The sequence below is a fragment of the Nipponia nippon genome, unplaced genomic scaffold (genome assembly GCF_047370975.1).
Source record: "Nipponia nippon isolate SJK-2023a ecotype South Korea unplaced genomic scaffold, ASM4737097v1 scaffold_4, whole genome shotgun sequence".
Classification (NCBI taxonomy): Eukaryota; Metazoa; Chordata; class Aves; order Pelecaniformes; family Threskiornithidae; genus Nipponia; species Nipponia nippon.
In genome coordinates, this window is record NW_028262358.1 from 67,405,278 (window position 1) to 67,422,761 (window position 17,484).

Sequence of the window (17,484 nt, forward strand, 5' to 3'; positions counted from 1 at the left end):
TTCCCATGTAGCAATGCTTAGGACTTAAATGTAATTAAGTAAAAATACTCAGTACCAAAAATATCCAGAATGTCCCCCAATTCCTTTTTTTAAAAAAAAAAACAGAAATATTTGTTTAAAAATAGTACACTGAGGAATTATTGGACTGGTGTGGGCCTCCATTGTCCTGGGAAGAGACTTTTATCTTTGGTGTGTGGAGTGTATAGGGACCGACTATTCATGGCTTGTCCTGTAAAGGGCAATTCACCTTTGAATAGGCAGGTGTACAGCCATTACTAGATGTTTATCAACGAACACAACAAAATGCTGCTCTAACCCTGATTTTGCCAACACTAGATGAAATTAGTATTAGGAATGAGTCTTTTTCAACTCTACTTTTTGTTTTACTGTGGCTGACCCATGGATCCCCTAAAACATGCTCATCTTGCTTAGAGAGTCAGCCTTGGTGAACCTTTGTTCAGATTGTGCAGTGTTGCGAAGTCATTACTGTGCAGATGGAGAAAATGTGCCCTTTAATTTAAAAGTTAACAGGTAAAAGTCCAGATCACTCATACTAGGCTGTCCTTAGCAGTCATTGGAAAAAACAGGCACTTTCAGGAGGCAAATTATTTTGCCCATCTTAGAATCCATCTTACAGTGTCACAGATCGCCCTCCCCAGGTGCAGTATTAACCCCACCGTTAACATGACCCTTGCTTTGACAAAACCAACTAATTTTCAGCTGTCCAGCTTAAGTGCAGTGAATCCCATCATGCTCTTGCCAAGCCTACATAAGCTCAGTGGAGTCCCAGCTTGTCATTCCTGGTCTGAATTCTCAGATACCAAAACCTTCTCTGTGAAAACTGCATCCACGTCAAATTCAGATTGTCCAGTGTGACAACAGAGCTTAACAAAATGCACAAGCAATTGTTCCAGAGACCTGGCAGTCCAGAATTTTTTGGGAAAAATGGATATTACCACATGAATAAACACATTGATGTGGCACATATTTAGGCAAGTCGTAAGTGGCTACACAGGAGTTTCTGTGGGTTGTGAAGACCCTGATTTTACGTGCTATGATTCAAAACCTGTACAAAGAAATGGTGAAACTCCCACTGATTTCAAATGGCTTCCTTCACGACTGTACATCCACGTACATTTTAAAATGTAATGCAACTTACACATCTTTTATTTTAGTAGGGGCTCTCTTTTTCTTTCTCTGTTTTGCCTGGGACAGCATAACTGACTGTTAATGAAATTAGTGCATCTCAACTGCAGATCAACTGCAGAAACTTTTCTTTGTGAGAAATACTAAAGGGGCAACTTAGTTTAGACTCCAGAGCCCTCTGTGCTCCGTTGTTACATGGATCCATACAGCATCAGACCGTGTACATTAGGGTGGGTAACTCAATGAGTTTATGTGAGTGAAATTAGTTTATTGCCTAATATTTTAAGTAAGTTTGTTAGTATTAAGTTACATTGTTTTCAGCTAAATTCTTGATGAATGGCTTGGGATTTTTAGCTGAGTGGTGGTTTTGGAAATCTGATGGATGCCTGATAGGATTCCTTCCTCACACCATAGCCAACTGGAGACATTTTCAGACATGATCTGGCTAATATGTTTGAAGCATTATGCGGACATATAGCAATAAGGGGTGGAGTTCAAATTAACAACAGAGATGACCTGAGTCTCAGTTCTCTAAGCTATTCAAATAAAATCTGGATTTTTATATTCACATGTATGCAATGCAGGATAGAAGAATTTATTTTACTTTATTTCCCCAAAATATATACACTTCCTCATTAAAACTACTCAACAAATCCTGTTCCCTTCTGTTTGCCAGTCTGCATCTAGAATTCATCTCCTCATCTCAAAGACACTGCTTTCTCTCTTATTCTTGCCGTGCACTAAAAAAAAGTCACAGCATAATACCTGTATTCTCCTTACAGCACAAACCATTAACTGACAAGCTACCTTGCCTCCAGGGGGTTGCAGTCTTGTGAATTTTGACTAAAATTGCCCCTCTTTCTTTCATAACAGTATCCTGCTTTCATACTGTAAAAGGTGACAATGCCTACACTCCACAGTGAAAAAGAAATAGGCTATTCTACGTTCATCTCACCACGTCTTCATGTCTAATGCTTGAATTTTTGCCTGTCAGGAACAGGAACTTTTTTTAGTCTGTGTTTGCACAGAACTGGATGCAGTTAACATTGGCTCTCTCCTTTGAACATCTAAATGCCACCAGCATGCAAATGAATCAATATATGAACAAGCAACAATTGAAATGTATTATTTATTTGTTTACAACAATACAACTGTGTAACCAATGTAGCCTATCTATTGGCTTGCATAATACCCAGCTTTCTAAGATGTCTTCCTTGTTCATAACTATGCACTTAGTCTTTTGGTGAGTGTTTTTAGTCTCTTCAAACTGATCAGAACATGTTCTCTGAAAGCACTTAAACTGTCTGCTCTCTGGGGGGTTTAGTTGGGACTCAACAGAAAGTCACATGGTGAATGTTCTCTTCTTGGCAGAATTACTCATGCATGAAAACATGCAATTCCTTCCCCACAGATACTTTTGTATGCAATTCTGATATTTGTCTTTTGGACAGTAAAAGTCAATCATCTCACACATTTGTGGACAGCAGTCCGCAGGGACTTGTGTTTGGCCAGAGCACATTTATTAAGGCAAAGAAATAATATTGATGGATAATTTGAAGTGTTTTAAGAGCTCTGCAAGTTATGCTTTTCCAATACATCTATTTGCCATTTGCCATTAATGGTCATGGCTACAGGAAACACGTGACTCTCAACGTATGTCTGTCAGTGAAAAGTAGGAGCCAAGAAGGTAAGTGTGGGAAGGTAAAAGTAACAGTGCACTGCACTGGGGGAACAAAACAAAAAGTGTGAGGGAAAGAAAGGAAGAAAAAACTGGAACTTAAAATCATATAGTCATGCAGACTAAAAAGAACTCACCATCATGGGATTAAAAGAGGAGAATTATGAAATAAATTACAGTGAGGTTTGCATGGGAATGAACTATAAAGGGAGCCTGTATGTGAAACACATGGGAATTACCACATCAGAACACACTGGGATCAACTAATTTAGTGCTAAAATGAGTAAAAAGAACCTTTTAGGTTAGTGGGGCTATTTGTATCCTCATTATTCCCATTTGTTTGCATGCATTCTGAAAATACTAGCACCTTCTCCCAGTAAAACTTCATTTTATAGCCAGTGAGGGAAAAAAAGATTTGTAATAGATCTCACCAGCTTTAATGACACAACAGCAGATGGAAACAAAAAAAACCCCTCTTCATCCATTTTATCTTGTTTTGCGTAGCCGTTCCAGAAACATGTCCTTGCTTCTGTGTGATAGCAGCGACCTAACTGACTAACATCCTGTCTCTGACCTCAACTTCTCGAGCAAAGTCATTGAGGCATCTGTGACGAGCATACCCCGTCATCATGTGGTCTTTGCCCTAACTCCCTCGGCCACAGATATCTATTCAACATGGAAATGGCAGAGGCTGACTGAGCTAACCCTCTCCTCATGGCCGCGGAGAAAAGATTAGCAGCACTGCTGGTAACTGCTGCATCTGCTGCTAGACTTTCAAAAGCCGATGCTGTGAAAGCTAAACTCCAAAGCAACGCCTGAGCGGCAATGGGGAGACGTACAATACATTTTCAATATTTCTGAACCGTAAATACAAGCATATTTACTTTCCCTTCCCTTTCCCAAAGTGTTTTTGTTGTTACCTCCTTCTGCACGCACTGACTGGACACAGCTAGTCAGAAGAACAGAGCCTGGCTTGGTTTCTCGTGCAATTATTCTGTTGTTCAAAGGGAAAAAGAAGTTTCTCTCTGTGTAATAAGGGACAGTGGCAGTAGGGAAGATAAGTTGCCTGGAGATTACATTCGAAAGCTTAATTTCCCCATTCCAGTTCCAACAGAAGGAAAACTTTTAGCTTAATTCTCAGTTTCCTGTCTTGTCACCATAATCCATCCCTTAAAGCTATTTTAACCTAATGTTTCATGTGTGAATTTCCCCAGTTTTATTAAGAATTATCTTTTTTAAAAAAAAATTTAAATTCGTCTTCCTGTGAAGGTGTATAAAAGTGAATGGGACAGACTTTTGTGGATACTGAGGAGTAAGTAATGGTGGATTTCAGAACATTAAAAAAAAAAAAAATGGCTCTCAGACATAGACATACAAATCCCAAGGGCACGGGTAGAGTTGGAACACAGGTTCCATCTGCCTGCATTGATTTTGAAGGAATTGTCTACTGAGTGTAAAACAGGCTAGAATATAGTCTGTGACTTGCTCAAAAGGAAGGAAAAAACCCCACCTTTATGCACATTGCAGGAAAAAAAAAGAAAGATTCATGATGGTGAACGAATTCTTGTGGTGTGCAGTATTTTTCAAGTATGGTTTGGCTCAGATCCCATGAAATAAGAATTGACAGTAAAATACGTGAGTAGTTTCTTCTAAAGTATTTACTACCCAGGAACAGCAGGCACTTCTCAAAGAGAAATGTCTTGTCCAGTCTGAAGAGATTGCCAAATTGCCATAAGCAAATACACAGCATCATTATCATCCCAGAAAAACCCAGTTTCTCAGTTCCAAAATTACAGTTCAGTCCTATATTTTCAGCTCTGGCAAAATTAGCTTTGGTAGAAAAAAAAAGGACTCTTCCCCCAGTTACAGTGGGCTAATGAGAGGCTGTGTTTCAAGTTGTGCCATTGTGCAGGAGCAGAAGCAAGCATGGACATTTTGGACATACATAGATTCTAAGCATAAGAGAATCCTTAAATAGCTTGCCTTGGCTGCTCCCCTGAGGCAGATACACCTCTCTACCTCTTCAAGGCACTGCCTGACACAAGGAGGAGGAGGTGACATCTACCTCATAGGTTCCCATAAATCAGTACATCTAGCCAGTTCGTGGGTGAGGGGGAGGCACCTGTAGCTCTCTGGTTCATAAGATCCTCCTTCTAACATTATTTCCCTTCTGATGAGGTATATCCCCAGGGAACAAGCCAACTTTCAAAAGGATTACAAGCTCCAAACCCCTTTAACATTTCTATAAGTAACCTGCAGCAACCCTAGCAGCTATGTAACAGTGAAACAGTAAGTTACTACTTGGTACCAGCAGCTCATGATGGCTCACAGATGTTCACACAGAGGCAGCTGCTCCACCTGTTCCACTCATCCTCAAAAGGGGTGAAACCTTGCTTTTGAGTTGGGAGGAAAGGGGGAAATAGAAGGCATGGGGAAATGGGAAGGATGGGGAAAATGGGAGGGAGGGGGAAAAGGAAATATTCCATCGACACTCCTGTGCCAACCAGAGAGGCTGCAGTGGGGACAGAGCAAGTAACTTCCCTGCTGCAAGAAGGGGAGAAAAAGGAGCAAGGGAACAACACTCTCTGCTGGGTAGAATTTTTATAAATTATTATTTCATAGACTTCTTAAGCATCTCCCATTCTTAACATGTGGGATGCCATTCACTAGGTGCCATGATGGGGAATAAGTCCAACAAGCTGGCTCGCATGGAGGGGCAGTTCTGCTGGCACTCTTGCTTACTGGGTAGAACCAAGTGGAGTTTCCCCTGGCTGCTGCACAGTGCTGTGGTCTTTCTCCCATGCTGGGACTCCATCACCCTGGTGCAGATGGTAGAATCAGGCCATGTTGTTCAGCCAGAGCTGGTAGAAAGAGTTCAGGGTGGGAGAGAGGCCACAGCGCTGCAACTGCAAGAGTTATGGTCTTACCTGTAGGGAAGCATGAAATAGGAATCGGTTTGGAGGAATCCCATGGTTGAAGCATGAAACTTGGCTGCCTGGTACCCAAAAAACAACTCCCACCATGACATGTTTTACAATGGATCTCTTTGTTCTGAGCTCCACATGCAAGCCCTCATCTTGGCAGCTCTTTCAGCAGAACGGAGGGAGGATGTGCCTTCCCATCCAGCCCACCCTGTCCTCTCTAGATCACACAAAGCGCATTTTTTGAGCAGCGTTAGTACTTTATTTACTTCAGGCAAGGGCACAGCTCTCTCCAGCCCGAAGAACACCACATCAATGGGATCTTTGTTGAAGCCTGCAGTCGAGGCCTGGCAATTCAGATGTGAGTTATTAAACAAGCACAATACCAATCTCATATTATGACGATGATAATGTTGTACCTTTTCCTTCCTTCTGACATCTCTTTCTTTGTACAATACATTTTCTGCTCTCGCTTGTAGCTGGGCAAGGATTGCCCCTTGCTGACGGATGCTGTACGATCTCTCTGACCCTTACTTCATTTCCTCTTTTGAAACCACATGTTTTTCCTTTCTTTGTGCAAGGGCTCCATGGACTCCACTCACTAGCTTCACAGTGCACTGCAATAAACATAGGACAAGCTGAGCCTGGCCAATATCTTTTTGTATACACGATAAATATGGTACATTAATTTTATTCTGCAGCAGCCAAAAGGTGGCAAAAATTAATGGAATTAATCAGGATTTTCAGCAGGGAATTGACAGAAATTGAACTGCTGAGGATATACTGCACAAAATAATGCCAAATAATTATGTCAGTTACTATTTTGTACTCTTTTGTAATTCCATTCATGAAACGAGGCAACACCACCACAATTGGTCTCAATGAAATCAGTTACTGGGGCTTGTTCTGAGGTTGCTGTGGTTTTGTGGAGGTATAAATCCTTGTAGCTTCAGTGGAATTAAAATTTGGTCATGCCTATGTGAGAGGAGAGTGAAGTCATTGGGTCATGCTGCTGCAGCTGGTCTCAAAGGTATTGAATTTGGAAATCAATAGAGTTATAAAGGACCAACTGATATCGAAAGGCATTACATTAAGAATCGAGTATCTTTGGTGATCTGCTGCTTGGTATTCAACTTAAATAGTGAAAGAGCCATCATCTGTAGCATATTCAAGCCGTAAGTAGGCAAAGCAGAGGTGAATTTGGGTTGGGGGGGTGGAAGTTTTTCAGAAAAGTGTGGGTTACAGTTTATAAACCACAGTGATCTGAATGTGCCATACTATTCCCAATAGTCCCATACTATTGGGAACTCAAAAGGTGTACAGCTGGACACTTGTCCAGACAGTGTAGACAAAAATGGGAGTAACCTTGGAAGCTTAACAACATGCTTTTAATAACTATCCTTCTTTTGTGCCATTTCCTCAGTATCCTTCTCTTGATAAAAGATAGTAAACATTTATATTTACTTTTTGTTCACATGCGTGCTTAAGACTATAAACCACCGCTGAAGAAGGAAAGAATTCCAGCCCCTCTATAAGGACGAATTTCTAAGTCAACATTTTTCCAGCTCCAGAATTTACTTCCAAATTTTTCAAAACCTAAAAATATAACTGACCGCAGGCAATCTCTGAGCCTTCCTCCAGTGAATTGTCATGTGGGTCATTTTGTTTTTCATATTACACTGGAGCTCTCCTATTAAAATAACTGGCCTTCACGTGGGCAAAAAGGTTCTGTTTTTCGTCCGCAGCTTTAAATGGCTTTCCTAGTTGAGACTGACTCATTGTTAAAGCAGCTAAGTCTACAGCACTTGGAAACAGCCATCAAGAAACAAAAATGATCCCTTGAATTTATTTCATAGATGAAAGCCTTTGCTTGAAAACAAAACTGTAAAAACCATCACTACCACCTGAACTAATATATATTTGAGCAGGAAAATGCCAAACTACTGTACATTATTTTTATTCCTGCATTATTTCCCCTCCAAAACACGCAATGCCAGGGAGAGCTATGTGCATGATACTGTGGGGGAGGAGATTTCCATCATGGCCAGACTGCGCCTAAGTGCTCCCTGGTTGCTGGTGGCTGAAGAGGTTACCGCTTCCACCGCAGTTCGCAGCCCTCAGCCACCACAATTCACAGCCAGCGTACTAAAATAAGCTGAACCTTGCCGCAGCTTCGGCATGCCCATGGCAGGGGATGTCAGCTACAGCATCCCGGAGGCAAATATATCACTCGTTCTGCTTTCAGCCAGAGGGGTGGCAGAGGGATGGAGCAGACAGTTAGGTGTGGTGACCTCCAAAATTGCTCTGGTGTGAATAATCGGAGCTTGTGAGTCAGAGGCTGAAGAGATACAAAAGCAGGTCTCTTCTCCGCAGCCAGTGAGTCACAGGACCAGTGTCGCCTATCTCATTCCTTCAGTGACAGTGCCACACCATTTGGTGTTTTATTTTAATCCTCAAATTCTGGAGTCAGGTGATTATGCACATATACCATTTTGGGTCTTTTGGGGTTTTGTGGTTTTTTTTTTCCTTAATGTTTTAGTTTCTAGCCTTCACCTTTGTGAAGGTTAGCTTCAAAATGTTGATGCACGCGTGCTTTGAAGGCTCAGGTAGTAGAAGGGAGCTAAAGCAAAGCAGTTAGTATTTTAATCTTTCAACTACATGTGGGGTCTGGCTCAGGATTTTTGAACCTTTGATGTTAGCAGTGATGCATAACACTGTAACAGAGCAAGTAAGAGATGGATGTCATTCTACCTCAGGGCAGACCAAACAGGCCGTATTTCCTGAGGCAGAATTGCCCTTAGCGTCAAGGCTGTGTTTGTGGGGCACAACTGAGCTTGTGCCTCTTGTGAAATAGCAGGCTTGGGAAATACCTTGAGTTTGTTGTGCTTGGGAATACATCTTGTCATGCAGAACATTGCCATTTTAAGTTGCACTTCCCTGGTGGTGTAACTGATCTTGCAACTCATGCCCTCCTTAGATCCCCCATCCCCTGTGAGAAAACCAGGCAGGACACGGGGGAGCGGACTTACCGATGCTAGTGCACTCCATCGTGTGATTGTTGGCTTCCAGCCCGTCAGGGCACTTTTCAAGGCACTTTCCACTGTATAAGTAAAACCCACTTTTACACTTTGTGCAGAAGTTTCTGGTGAAGCAGGTATCACAGTCAGCTTTACATTCTGAAATGCAAACAGTAAACAGCAATGTTGTTGCTCTTTGCCATGAAACACCATGGGCTCTCTCACATATACGAGAATCACACAGTTCTAGCAAAGTTAAGCAATCTTCAAAGGAAACAATTTATATTTAGATCTTCTTCGTGGCCTATACACACAGTGAGGCCAGCCACAAGTGACCTTGGCATGAGTGAGGATTAAATAAGGAAGGCCTGATGCTGAACGGCCTCACACTGCTTGTCTTCTTGCAGACCTATGCAAATGGAAGACAGAGCACAGCACATCAGAATAACAATATACTGCTTCTGCCCTACACTGACACAGCATAGGTACTAACTAACCCCACAGGGCACAGGTACTGGGCCAGTTCCACACCATCTATCTCCATTCATCCAGGAGAAATAAAAATATGCCAGAATTCAGAATCTGCTTAAGACTGTTCTGCATCAACATCTTTTTCTTTTTTTAAATGACTCCCTGATGTTCAATCAGATGTCCTGTAGTATTTCATGTGTTCTCTATATGACTACCCAAATTAGCATCAGTGGTATATTTCCCAGTTCTCAGATATTTTTAAAAGAAATACATAAAAACTTGTGTATGGCACAGCTCATGTCTGAGATGCAAGGCCACACACTGCTAAGAAGTGAGCAAATACTTTACAGTGTCAAGTTACTCTGTAAGACTTTACTCTGGGGTCCGTTCATTAAATAACTTTTATTACCAGGTAAAAACTGGGAGGGTTGCTTGGCCGTCGCTCTTATGTTTTTATATCACCTGCGGGATTAAAAACAGTGAATTCAACAACAAAAAGAGGAGTGGAGAGGACATTGTGATCTTTTCCAGTTCATTTATGCTTCAAAATACATAGTGGGGTCAAAATGTTGCCCGAGCGGTAAATAGAGTTGGGTTCTCTGTCTCCCATCTGGGAGGCAACATGAATCGGTAACTTCCCCCAAATCAGGCTGAAACTTGGCCAGCTGCTACAGGCATTTAGAGGACTACACTGAGAGTAAAACAAGCTATAAAGAGACCAGGGCAAACCGCATCTCCAAAGAATGCCACCTGCCATCTTCTCTCCTTGTCACAGGGGTCAGGCGGGTAAGGACAGTGGGTTAAATGGCTCCAGCCACTGAGATTTGGCATCCCTCGGCCCCCGCTCTTCGGAGCTGCCACCGCTCCCTCTTGCTGCTGGAGGGCAATGCCTGGCACCCACCAGCACTTCCCTTTCGCATGGGGGTGTAGAGGAGGAGACCATCACCTGGGTCCTAGGCAGGTCATTCACGCAGAGCTGGGATCCCTGAGCTTTAGGCCGTTTTGTGATCTTTCGCTTTAACTTCTTGCTCGGGTTAGTATCTACTGCACTACTATAAAAGAAGTGAACAAATAAAGACACGGCCTGTCCGTCTGCTTCTCTGTTGACTTGACTCCTAAAGGGACACAGCATTCAAGAGAGAACAAACAAATCCTTGTGATTCCCCTTTCCCCAGCACTTACTTGCACACTTATTAATGTCGGGGTACCGTGTCCCATAGTATCCGCTTGGACACGAGGAAAGACATACTCCGATCTGTTTCATGCCAATCCTCTCCAGAACAAAAAAGAGCCTGGGCTTACATGACAGGCATCCGTTGTAGTCAGAACATGTAGCACACCCTCCTTGGCAACCCTGGCTCACGTTAGGATGCACTGAGAAGACAAGAATTAAAAAAAAAAAAACAACAAAAAACAAACCAAAACAAAACGGTGAGAGAACAAGATATTAGTCAAGGCTGTGAAATAATGGTTCTTCTGTACTTGGAAGGGTGGACCATCCACCTCTCTGACAGCTCTTAAAGATTGCTTCATTTTTTCTTGTGTCTCTTATGACCTGACGTTTCATTTCAGTGATTATTTCATCTGCATAAAAATGAGAAGCCCAGCTGATGTGCTCACATCTTGCAGAAAAAGCTAACAGCAAATTATATTTGAAATAGATTTTATGGAACAGCAGCATCCTAGAGAATAGTTATTTTTCTTTTAGTTATTTTCAGTGGCTTTTCTGCCTTGTATGCATTTGGCTCAGCAGATAAATACATGTTCACTTATCTTTGCTTTTCCTAGCTGGATGATTAAAAATCAACCCAGTGTATAATTTCCTTCATTGACTAAATGCCATTTGATTGAGTTCTGCTGTGCAGGAGTATGCCCCTGTAAGATCTGCTGCTAGTTTGCCTTAATAAAAAGACGCAGGAGAGCCATCCTTCTCACCCTCCTTCTTTCCCTGGAATGTTCTTTCTGGCATGTTTTTAATCTCTGACAATTACAACCTGATGTTCAGACTTAACTGTGGGATTTACCCTGCTCCAGTCCCAGCATGGAGCATAGGTAGGATTATATTTGCCTTTCAATTGAATTGTTCTAATTCTTCAGACAAGGAAAGGAAAACTTATTACACTCACTGCTTAACACTATTCAGTTTTTCTTTAGGGGCTTGGGGCTAGCAGAAAAGAGGATGTTATTGCAGACTATCTTTTCAGTAGCAGGCATTAATCAGTGTATTACTTCTCAGTGGTAGAGAATAATGTTTTGCATCGTCCTGTAATTTAGAAGTTGTTACCTACTTTTAATTCCTTCTTGGTTGCATTCTTAAATAGGTGTTGGATCTGAAAAATAATTAAGCATCAAATAGCTCCAGACCCTGTGTCCCTTCTTTTTTGGCCTTGTCTTGTATGAAAAACCCAGGTATTTTTCTAAGTGTAAGCTTTCATCTCTCAACCTGAGACATCTGGTTATATTTCATATGTAAGAGAAACCCAGTCCTCATTTACGTTTGTAAATCCTATTTGTAAATACTGTTGGCTTCCTGTTCTGCCTTCTTCTCAGGCCAGTGATAATTTTATAAACATGCACATGCCATACTTTGCCTATTTTAGTGTTTTGATTTTATATTTATCTGCAGACACGGCTAAATAGCTTGCATACACAATGAACTTGCTTTTGTCAGCTCCCTTCTGTGGATCCCTTGGAGGCAGACCAGAAGCCCATATGAATCCATGGCTTACAGGTTGAAAGCCACCACTCTCTGCTAGCTTAGGGGAGTTTGCTTGGTGGCAGGGAAGTTCACGAAGTACTTTGTTCACGTATAGTTTTGGCAGAAAAGTCATGCCCCATGAATGGGAAAAGCATTCCTCTATGCTCTGAGGCTTCAATGACCAGTCCCGCAATCTGAGAAACTGCAAAGGGAGTTCAAGTTCACTTTTCCTCTTTCATTAATAGAATGAGGAATGAGGGTTGTTTCTCTCAGTAGGGCTGAACACATAGGAGAAGAGCAAACTTTGGCCCTGCTGCGGACAATTTCAATGAGAATATAAGAACCTCATTATCTGTACCCCCTGAGGCACTCACTTTGTAGAACAACCTGGAGGAAAGTGTTTTTACCACCAGGACACACCACTACTATGAGAATAAACATCATTCTGCATAGTGAGAAACTGCAACCTCAATTCAGTTATCAGACTTGCTTTCACTTGACTCTCAAAATATTGAGTACTCAATAAGTATAGCCTATTTTTTCCTGAGAAGATTCCAAAGATACAGAGTATATTGATTTTGAAATTAAGAGCCTGAAAAATTGGCTTTCTTTTTAAGGTTAAGTAAATGAAAATGTCCTTGTCTCGATCTCCCCGGTCTTGTGGCTCTTGCATGAAGCTACTTTCAAAGGTGGACACAGTAACGTGATCTAAGAAGCTGACATTATTTAAAAACTAGCCGTGACGTTTCTTCATTAAGTCTGACAGAGGGAAGAAAAAGCAGCTGAAGTACAAAATATTTGTCATCAAAGCTGCTGTATAAAATATGGATGATCACTTTTGATGGGAAACATATTATGTGTGAGCACCTGTGACACATTATTACAAAGAGATTCTCTTGACAGAGAAAACATTATGTGCAACTGCTCTGAGGTCAAGCTGTGTGTGTGAGCCCTTGAGACAGGCAATACTTTATTACCGAAAGATGATAATTCTCTGTAGCTAAGATCCGTTACATGGCCAATTTCCATTTCCCCTTTAATTCCAGAAGTATTAAGTATAAAATAAAGTGTACTCCTAGCCATCTTCATGATTTCCACCTCCTTTCATGCATCCCACATACATCTCATACAAATTACATGGCAAAAAGAGAAAGACTGTAATTCCAAATGGAGAATCGTATTGTTAGTATTACGGAGCAAGGAAGAAGTTAAAATATGTAAGTCAGGCTCCATTTAAAGGTTGATTTCATGCCATGTTATAACTCAATGTGTGAAGCAAAACAAGCTCCTGTTCTTGGAAATGCATAGAGCAACATCTTGTTGAAAAGTCAGAATTGACATTTTAAATGAAGAAAGACTTTTTTTTCTCTTAAAAGCTGTTAAAGGGATTCTTTTTTGATTGTCTCCTATTGTGCCTGGCATTTCTTTGAGCCCTGTATCTGTGTAATAAAACTGTCTCTCATTGTGCTTGCTCTGAATGCTAGGTAGACCCTTATTCTGGCTCAGGCAAGAAGCAAAGCAGGGACAACCGAGTGCTCCAGAAATTGGTACCGTTTGAAAGCACAGCACTGGTCTTTGTCATTGAACCTGGGAGAAAACAAATAGTGGAGGAAAAATATTTGTGACTAGGAAATGAGACAGCATGTTTGAAATAAGGCATCTCCAAGTTCCAGCTGAAGATCTCATTCTCGTTACCTCTCAGCCTCCTCTCTCTCCGGTTCAGATCCAGGTGCTTGCCTGATCCCTGCAATGTAGGGGCCAGTCCCTCCCCTCCTGAGGAGGCCAAGTGGGATTGAAGGGATTCCAGAAGGAAATGGGGCAAACTGAGGCTCTGAAACATCTTTCTGCCACAGGGAGGAAGCTTATCACTGCTGGGTACAGAACTGACCCTTACTATTCCTCTCTCATTGCAATAAGGTGTTAGTGCCTGCAGATCTCAAGCACTTCAGCAGCTACACACCATAACCATGAGGAAGCAAACAGAAGTTTTACCCCTTTTTTTCCCCATATCAGACACTGTGAGCTCAGAGTTTAAGTGATGTGCTGCAACAAGCTGGGAACATAAACCCCATCTGGTGAAATCTGGCCACGGTACACCTGGTCTAGGCATTGCTAAAAATTTCTATACTTAGGTCGGCAGTAGAAATGGGTAAGTAATGCATAGCCACTTTAAGAAACACTTTGAAGTCTACATATGACAAAGCACTAGGAGAGTTCAGACCGCTCCTGTTGGTTAGCCACAAGTTTTAGATGTGGTAAGCGGGACAGAGAGAGGTCCAGTCTCTTGGCAGAGGGGCAGGTGCTGTGGCCTCATGGGTTAGGCACTGGCTGCAGAACCAGGAGGTCTGGGCTTTAGCATTGCGAATAGGTCAAGAAATGCTCTCGCTTGTAACCAGTTGGTCTTTGGTGCAACCTGCTCCATCATAAAGACAAATAAAATGAAATATAAAAAATTCTCCACAACCTTCAGAACTGACTTTGATGAGGATGAAGTATTCTATGCATGGGCTGTTAGGAGCAGTGTCTGTCATTAGAGGTGATCCTACCAGCCATGCAGCAGTCTGCTCTCTTGTATTTGAACACTCTTTGAGCACAGTGAAATCCTAGACTCTCAAGGATGGAAAATACAGCACAGCAATGGGCAAAGCAAGTGGTGGGAGCACAGAGACCCATAGACAAGTTCTTCCTCATCTCTTACACAAACATCAGCCAGGCCTGCTGATTTGTCAGGTACAAAGTACGTATGTGCAGGCTCGTGACCGGCTTTAGGTCCAGAATCCATCCCTCCATTTTTATTTTTATAAAACCTAAGTATTGGAGATCAGAGAAGACACTAAGTTAATCTTGATTCTCTTCCCCTGCCTGGCTTTAAGTCCTTTTTGGCTTGGAGGCTTTTTTTGTGCAAGCTGTTTGTCCAGATATTAGTTTTAAGCCTCATCAGCCAATGAAATTACTGGGGATTTTCCTTTCTCAGAATATTTTCCAAAGCCCTGCTCTGGAAACAATGAGTTGTGGTCTCTCTGCTAAAAATAGAAAGTTAGGGACAAGGAGCTGAATTTGAATCTGAACTTTCAATAATGAAACAACAGAAGATTTTGATGGCATGCAGCAAATAAATTCTAAAACCTTTGCAATTAATTTTTTCTATCAGTTGTACTTTACGTATAGATTCAAATTTATGGAATCAAAAAAAGAAAATAAGAAAATGCAGGAGCAATCCAGGTGGGCATGTGTTCTGACAGCCAGGGGAAAAGCTCGGGGTAGAAGAATATTCTTTGCCCGTTTGCTGCAGCTGAGATGCACTGTCTCATCACCAATCTTCAATGACAAGATGGACATTTCGAGGCTCGCTCTTGAAATGGATGTGCTAGACAAATGAAATCCATCCTTGCTAGAGAGCTACTGCTAATCCTGGTTTCTTGGGCTTGCGCGTTCTCACAGGAAATATTTTCACAGCAGAGCTGCTCTGGAATTCAATCTACCAGCTTGGGCTGCCCTCACCGCAAGACCCAGGACCTTTCTTGGCTTTACCCGCCACGCGGCACCCATGCGGGCATTAGCCCTTGTGGTGAGGGGGATTTGGGATGGGATATCCAATGGGTTTTCACGTCGCTTGATCACTCCACGCGTTCACTGGCGTTCATTTCTCTCTCTCTTGCCTAGCGAGAAGCAGCTGCCTGTGGCAGCGGCCTGAAAACAATACTTCATGTAAAGCAGAGCTACTCTTAATCATGCAGACCATCCTTTAGGCAAACACAAACAGCATTTGGCAGTGAGCTCTTCTAATGAGAAAGTCATTAAGGAATTCAGTTTGCAAACCACAACGTATTTCCTCAGATGCTTTCTTGGACAGTGTTTCTCTGCGTGGAAATGCATTAGAAGCGGAACGGACAACGGTGGGGCAAAAACACTGAACCAACGTGTAGCCAACATGCAGTGCGGAGTAAGGAGAAAGCCCAGGAGTGGTGGGACAGCACTGGGAGAGCAGGTACACGTGTTTGATAAGTTTGTGTTATCACTGCTAAATAGATAGTCAGCCTGGGCCAGTGTGAAACCTGAGCTCAGTCTTGCAGGCTAAGCTCTGCTTAATCGCTTTGCCTTAAATCATCCACAGGGAGGCAAGAGACTTGATGGGGCAGCAGCTGGCCTCTGTGGGGAAGATAGACCCATACACCGCAATTGCTACATTGGATTGGCCATGAGTTTTCTGGGATGCAATGGAGCCAGTGGTGATAGCTGAGGAATGTGGACTCTCCATCCAGCCTCCCCTGGATCTACAGGAGTCTGAGGTGGCCTTGAAAGGACAGGCAGCCGCAAAAGGAGCAAAGATGAAAAATCAGTCTACAAGTCAGCTGTTAAAGGCTTAACATCTTCTGTTTCTCTTTGTGATTTGTGCTTCACAAACACTTTAAGATTTCTTTCTAAGAGGATGGTAACTCCTCCAGAGATTTGCCTGACTTCAGTTTTACTTCAGAGCATTGCTGCCTTCTATGGCACAAAACACATAACAAAGAAGATCCTCAAGTGTCCTCCTGTGTTTTGAAGGCAAAAGATCCCGTAAGGACTGAAAAAAATTTCCTCAAACATCTGCCTGGCTTGACAGAATATTTTCCTCCTCAAGAAGCACTTCCCATCTGAGGAAAAAGAAACCAACCTATTTTGCTCACCAAGTGTCAACAGTTTTAAAGAGCAACAGAAACATGAGTATGGAGCTGTCCCACAGGCTCAGGGAGTATCTGTAACCATTTTGTAGTGGTGTCTACGAGCAAGGAGGCCCTCAGCCCAAATGGCCAAGATCTCACTGGAGAATGCCTCATCATTATTAAACACACGTCTGGCAAAGTGATCCTGAAAATTAAGTATACTGGCTGCCAGAACACATTTCCCCTGAATTTGGTTAGAAAGAGCATCAACAGGCTGAAAAATCTCACCGGGGTGCAGGGTTTTATGCAGTCTCCTAGCATCTTCAGCACAACAGAAATCAGCCACAGCAACCACAAATGGCTCCTTCTCATTCCAGAGAGTTTTGTAAATAAACTGAAAAATTCTTTTCATGGAGAGAGAAGGGAAATCGAGTTTTTTTTCCCACGTACTATGGAGCACCACCAGAATTCAGGGATCCAGGAAGTTTAACCAGTATAGGAACCAAAGAGGATCCCTGAGGCAAGTTGCCTTAAGTACTCTGGTAGTGACGATAAAGGTAGGATCAGGTCACGCAATATCTTCTCACATCAAGTTCTAAATCCAATAAGCAACTACAAATCTTACTTTTAGAGTCAGCTGTAGTTGTTTCCAAATACTCAACCTTCAAGACTATACATTATGACTCTCTAAAAATGGAAAACTGAATTACTTTATGGCCTCCTTATTGTCTAGATAAGATGACCTGTTATAGAAGGGAAAGTATGGGATCTATAAAGAGTAGTAACCTAATAGCTGTGTAACCTAATAGTTGTATAACCTGATAGTTGTATAACCAACACATCATGACACTTGTCAGGCTCAGCTGCTTGCAAATAAAGCATCTGTCCTGAGATGAAAAAAGGAGGTGTG

General features: G+C 42.2%; 1 protein-coding gene across 1 annotated transcript in view; it reads right to left on the bottom strand.

The window, feature by feature from the left end:
* The window catches only part of RSPO3 (R-spondin 3), a 62,707-nt gene that overhangs the window by 16,785 nt on the left and 28,438 nt on the right, over window positions 1-17,484 (bottom strand). The window contains exons 3-5 of the mRNA XM_087775608.1: window positions 10,416-10,607; window positions 8,775-8,921; window positions 6,165-6,362 (exon numbers count right to left, since the gene is read on the bottom strand). Coding sequence (XP_087631734.1) covers window positions 6,165-6,362; window positions 8,775-8,921; window positions 10,416-10,607 — 537 coding nt within the window. The remainder of the gene's footprint in view (window positions 1-6,164; window positions 6,363-8,774; window positions 8,922-10,415; window positions 10,608-17,484) is intronic.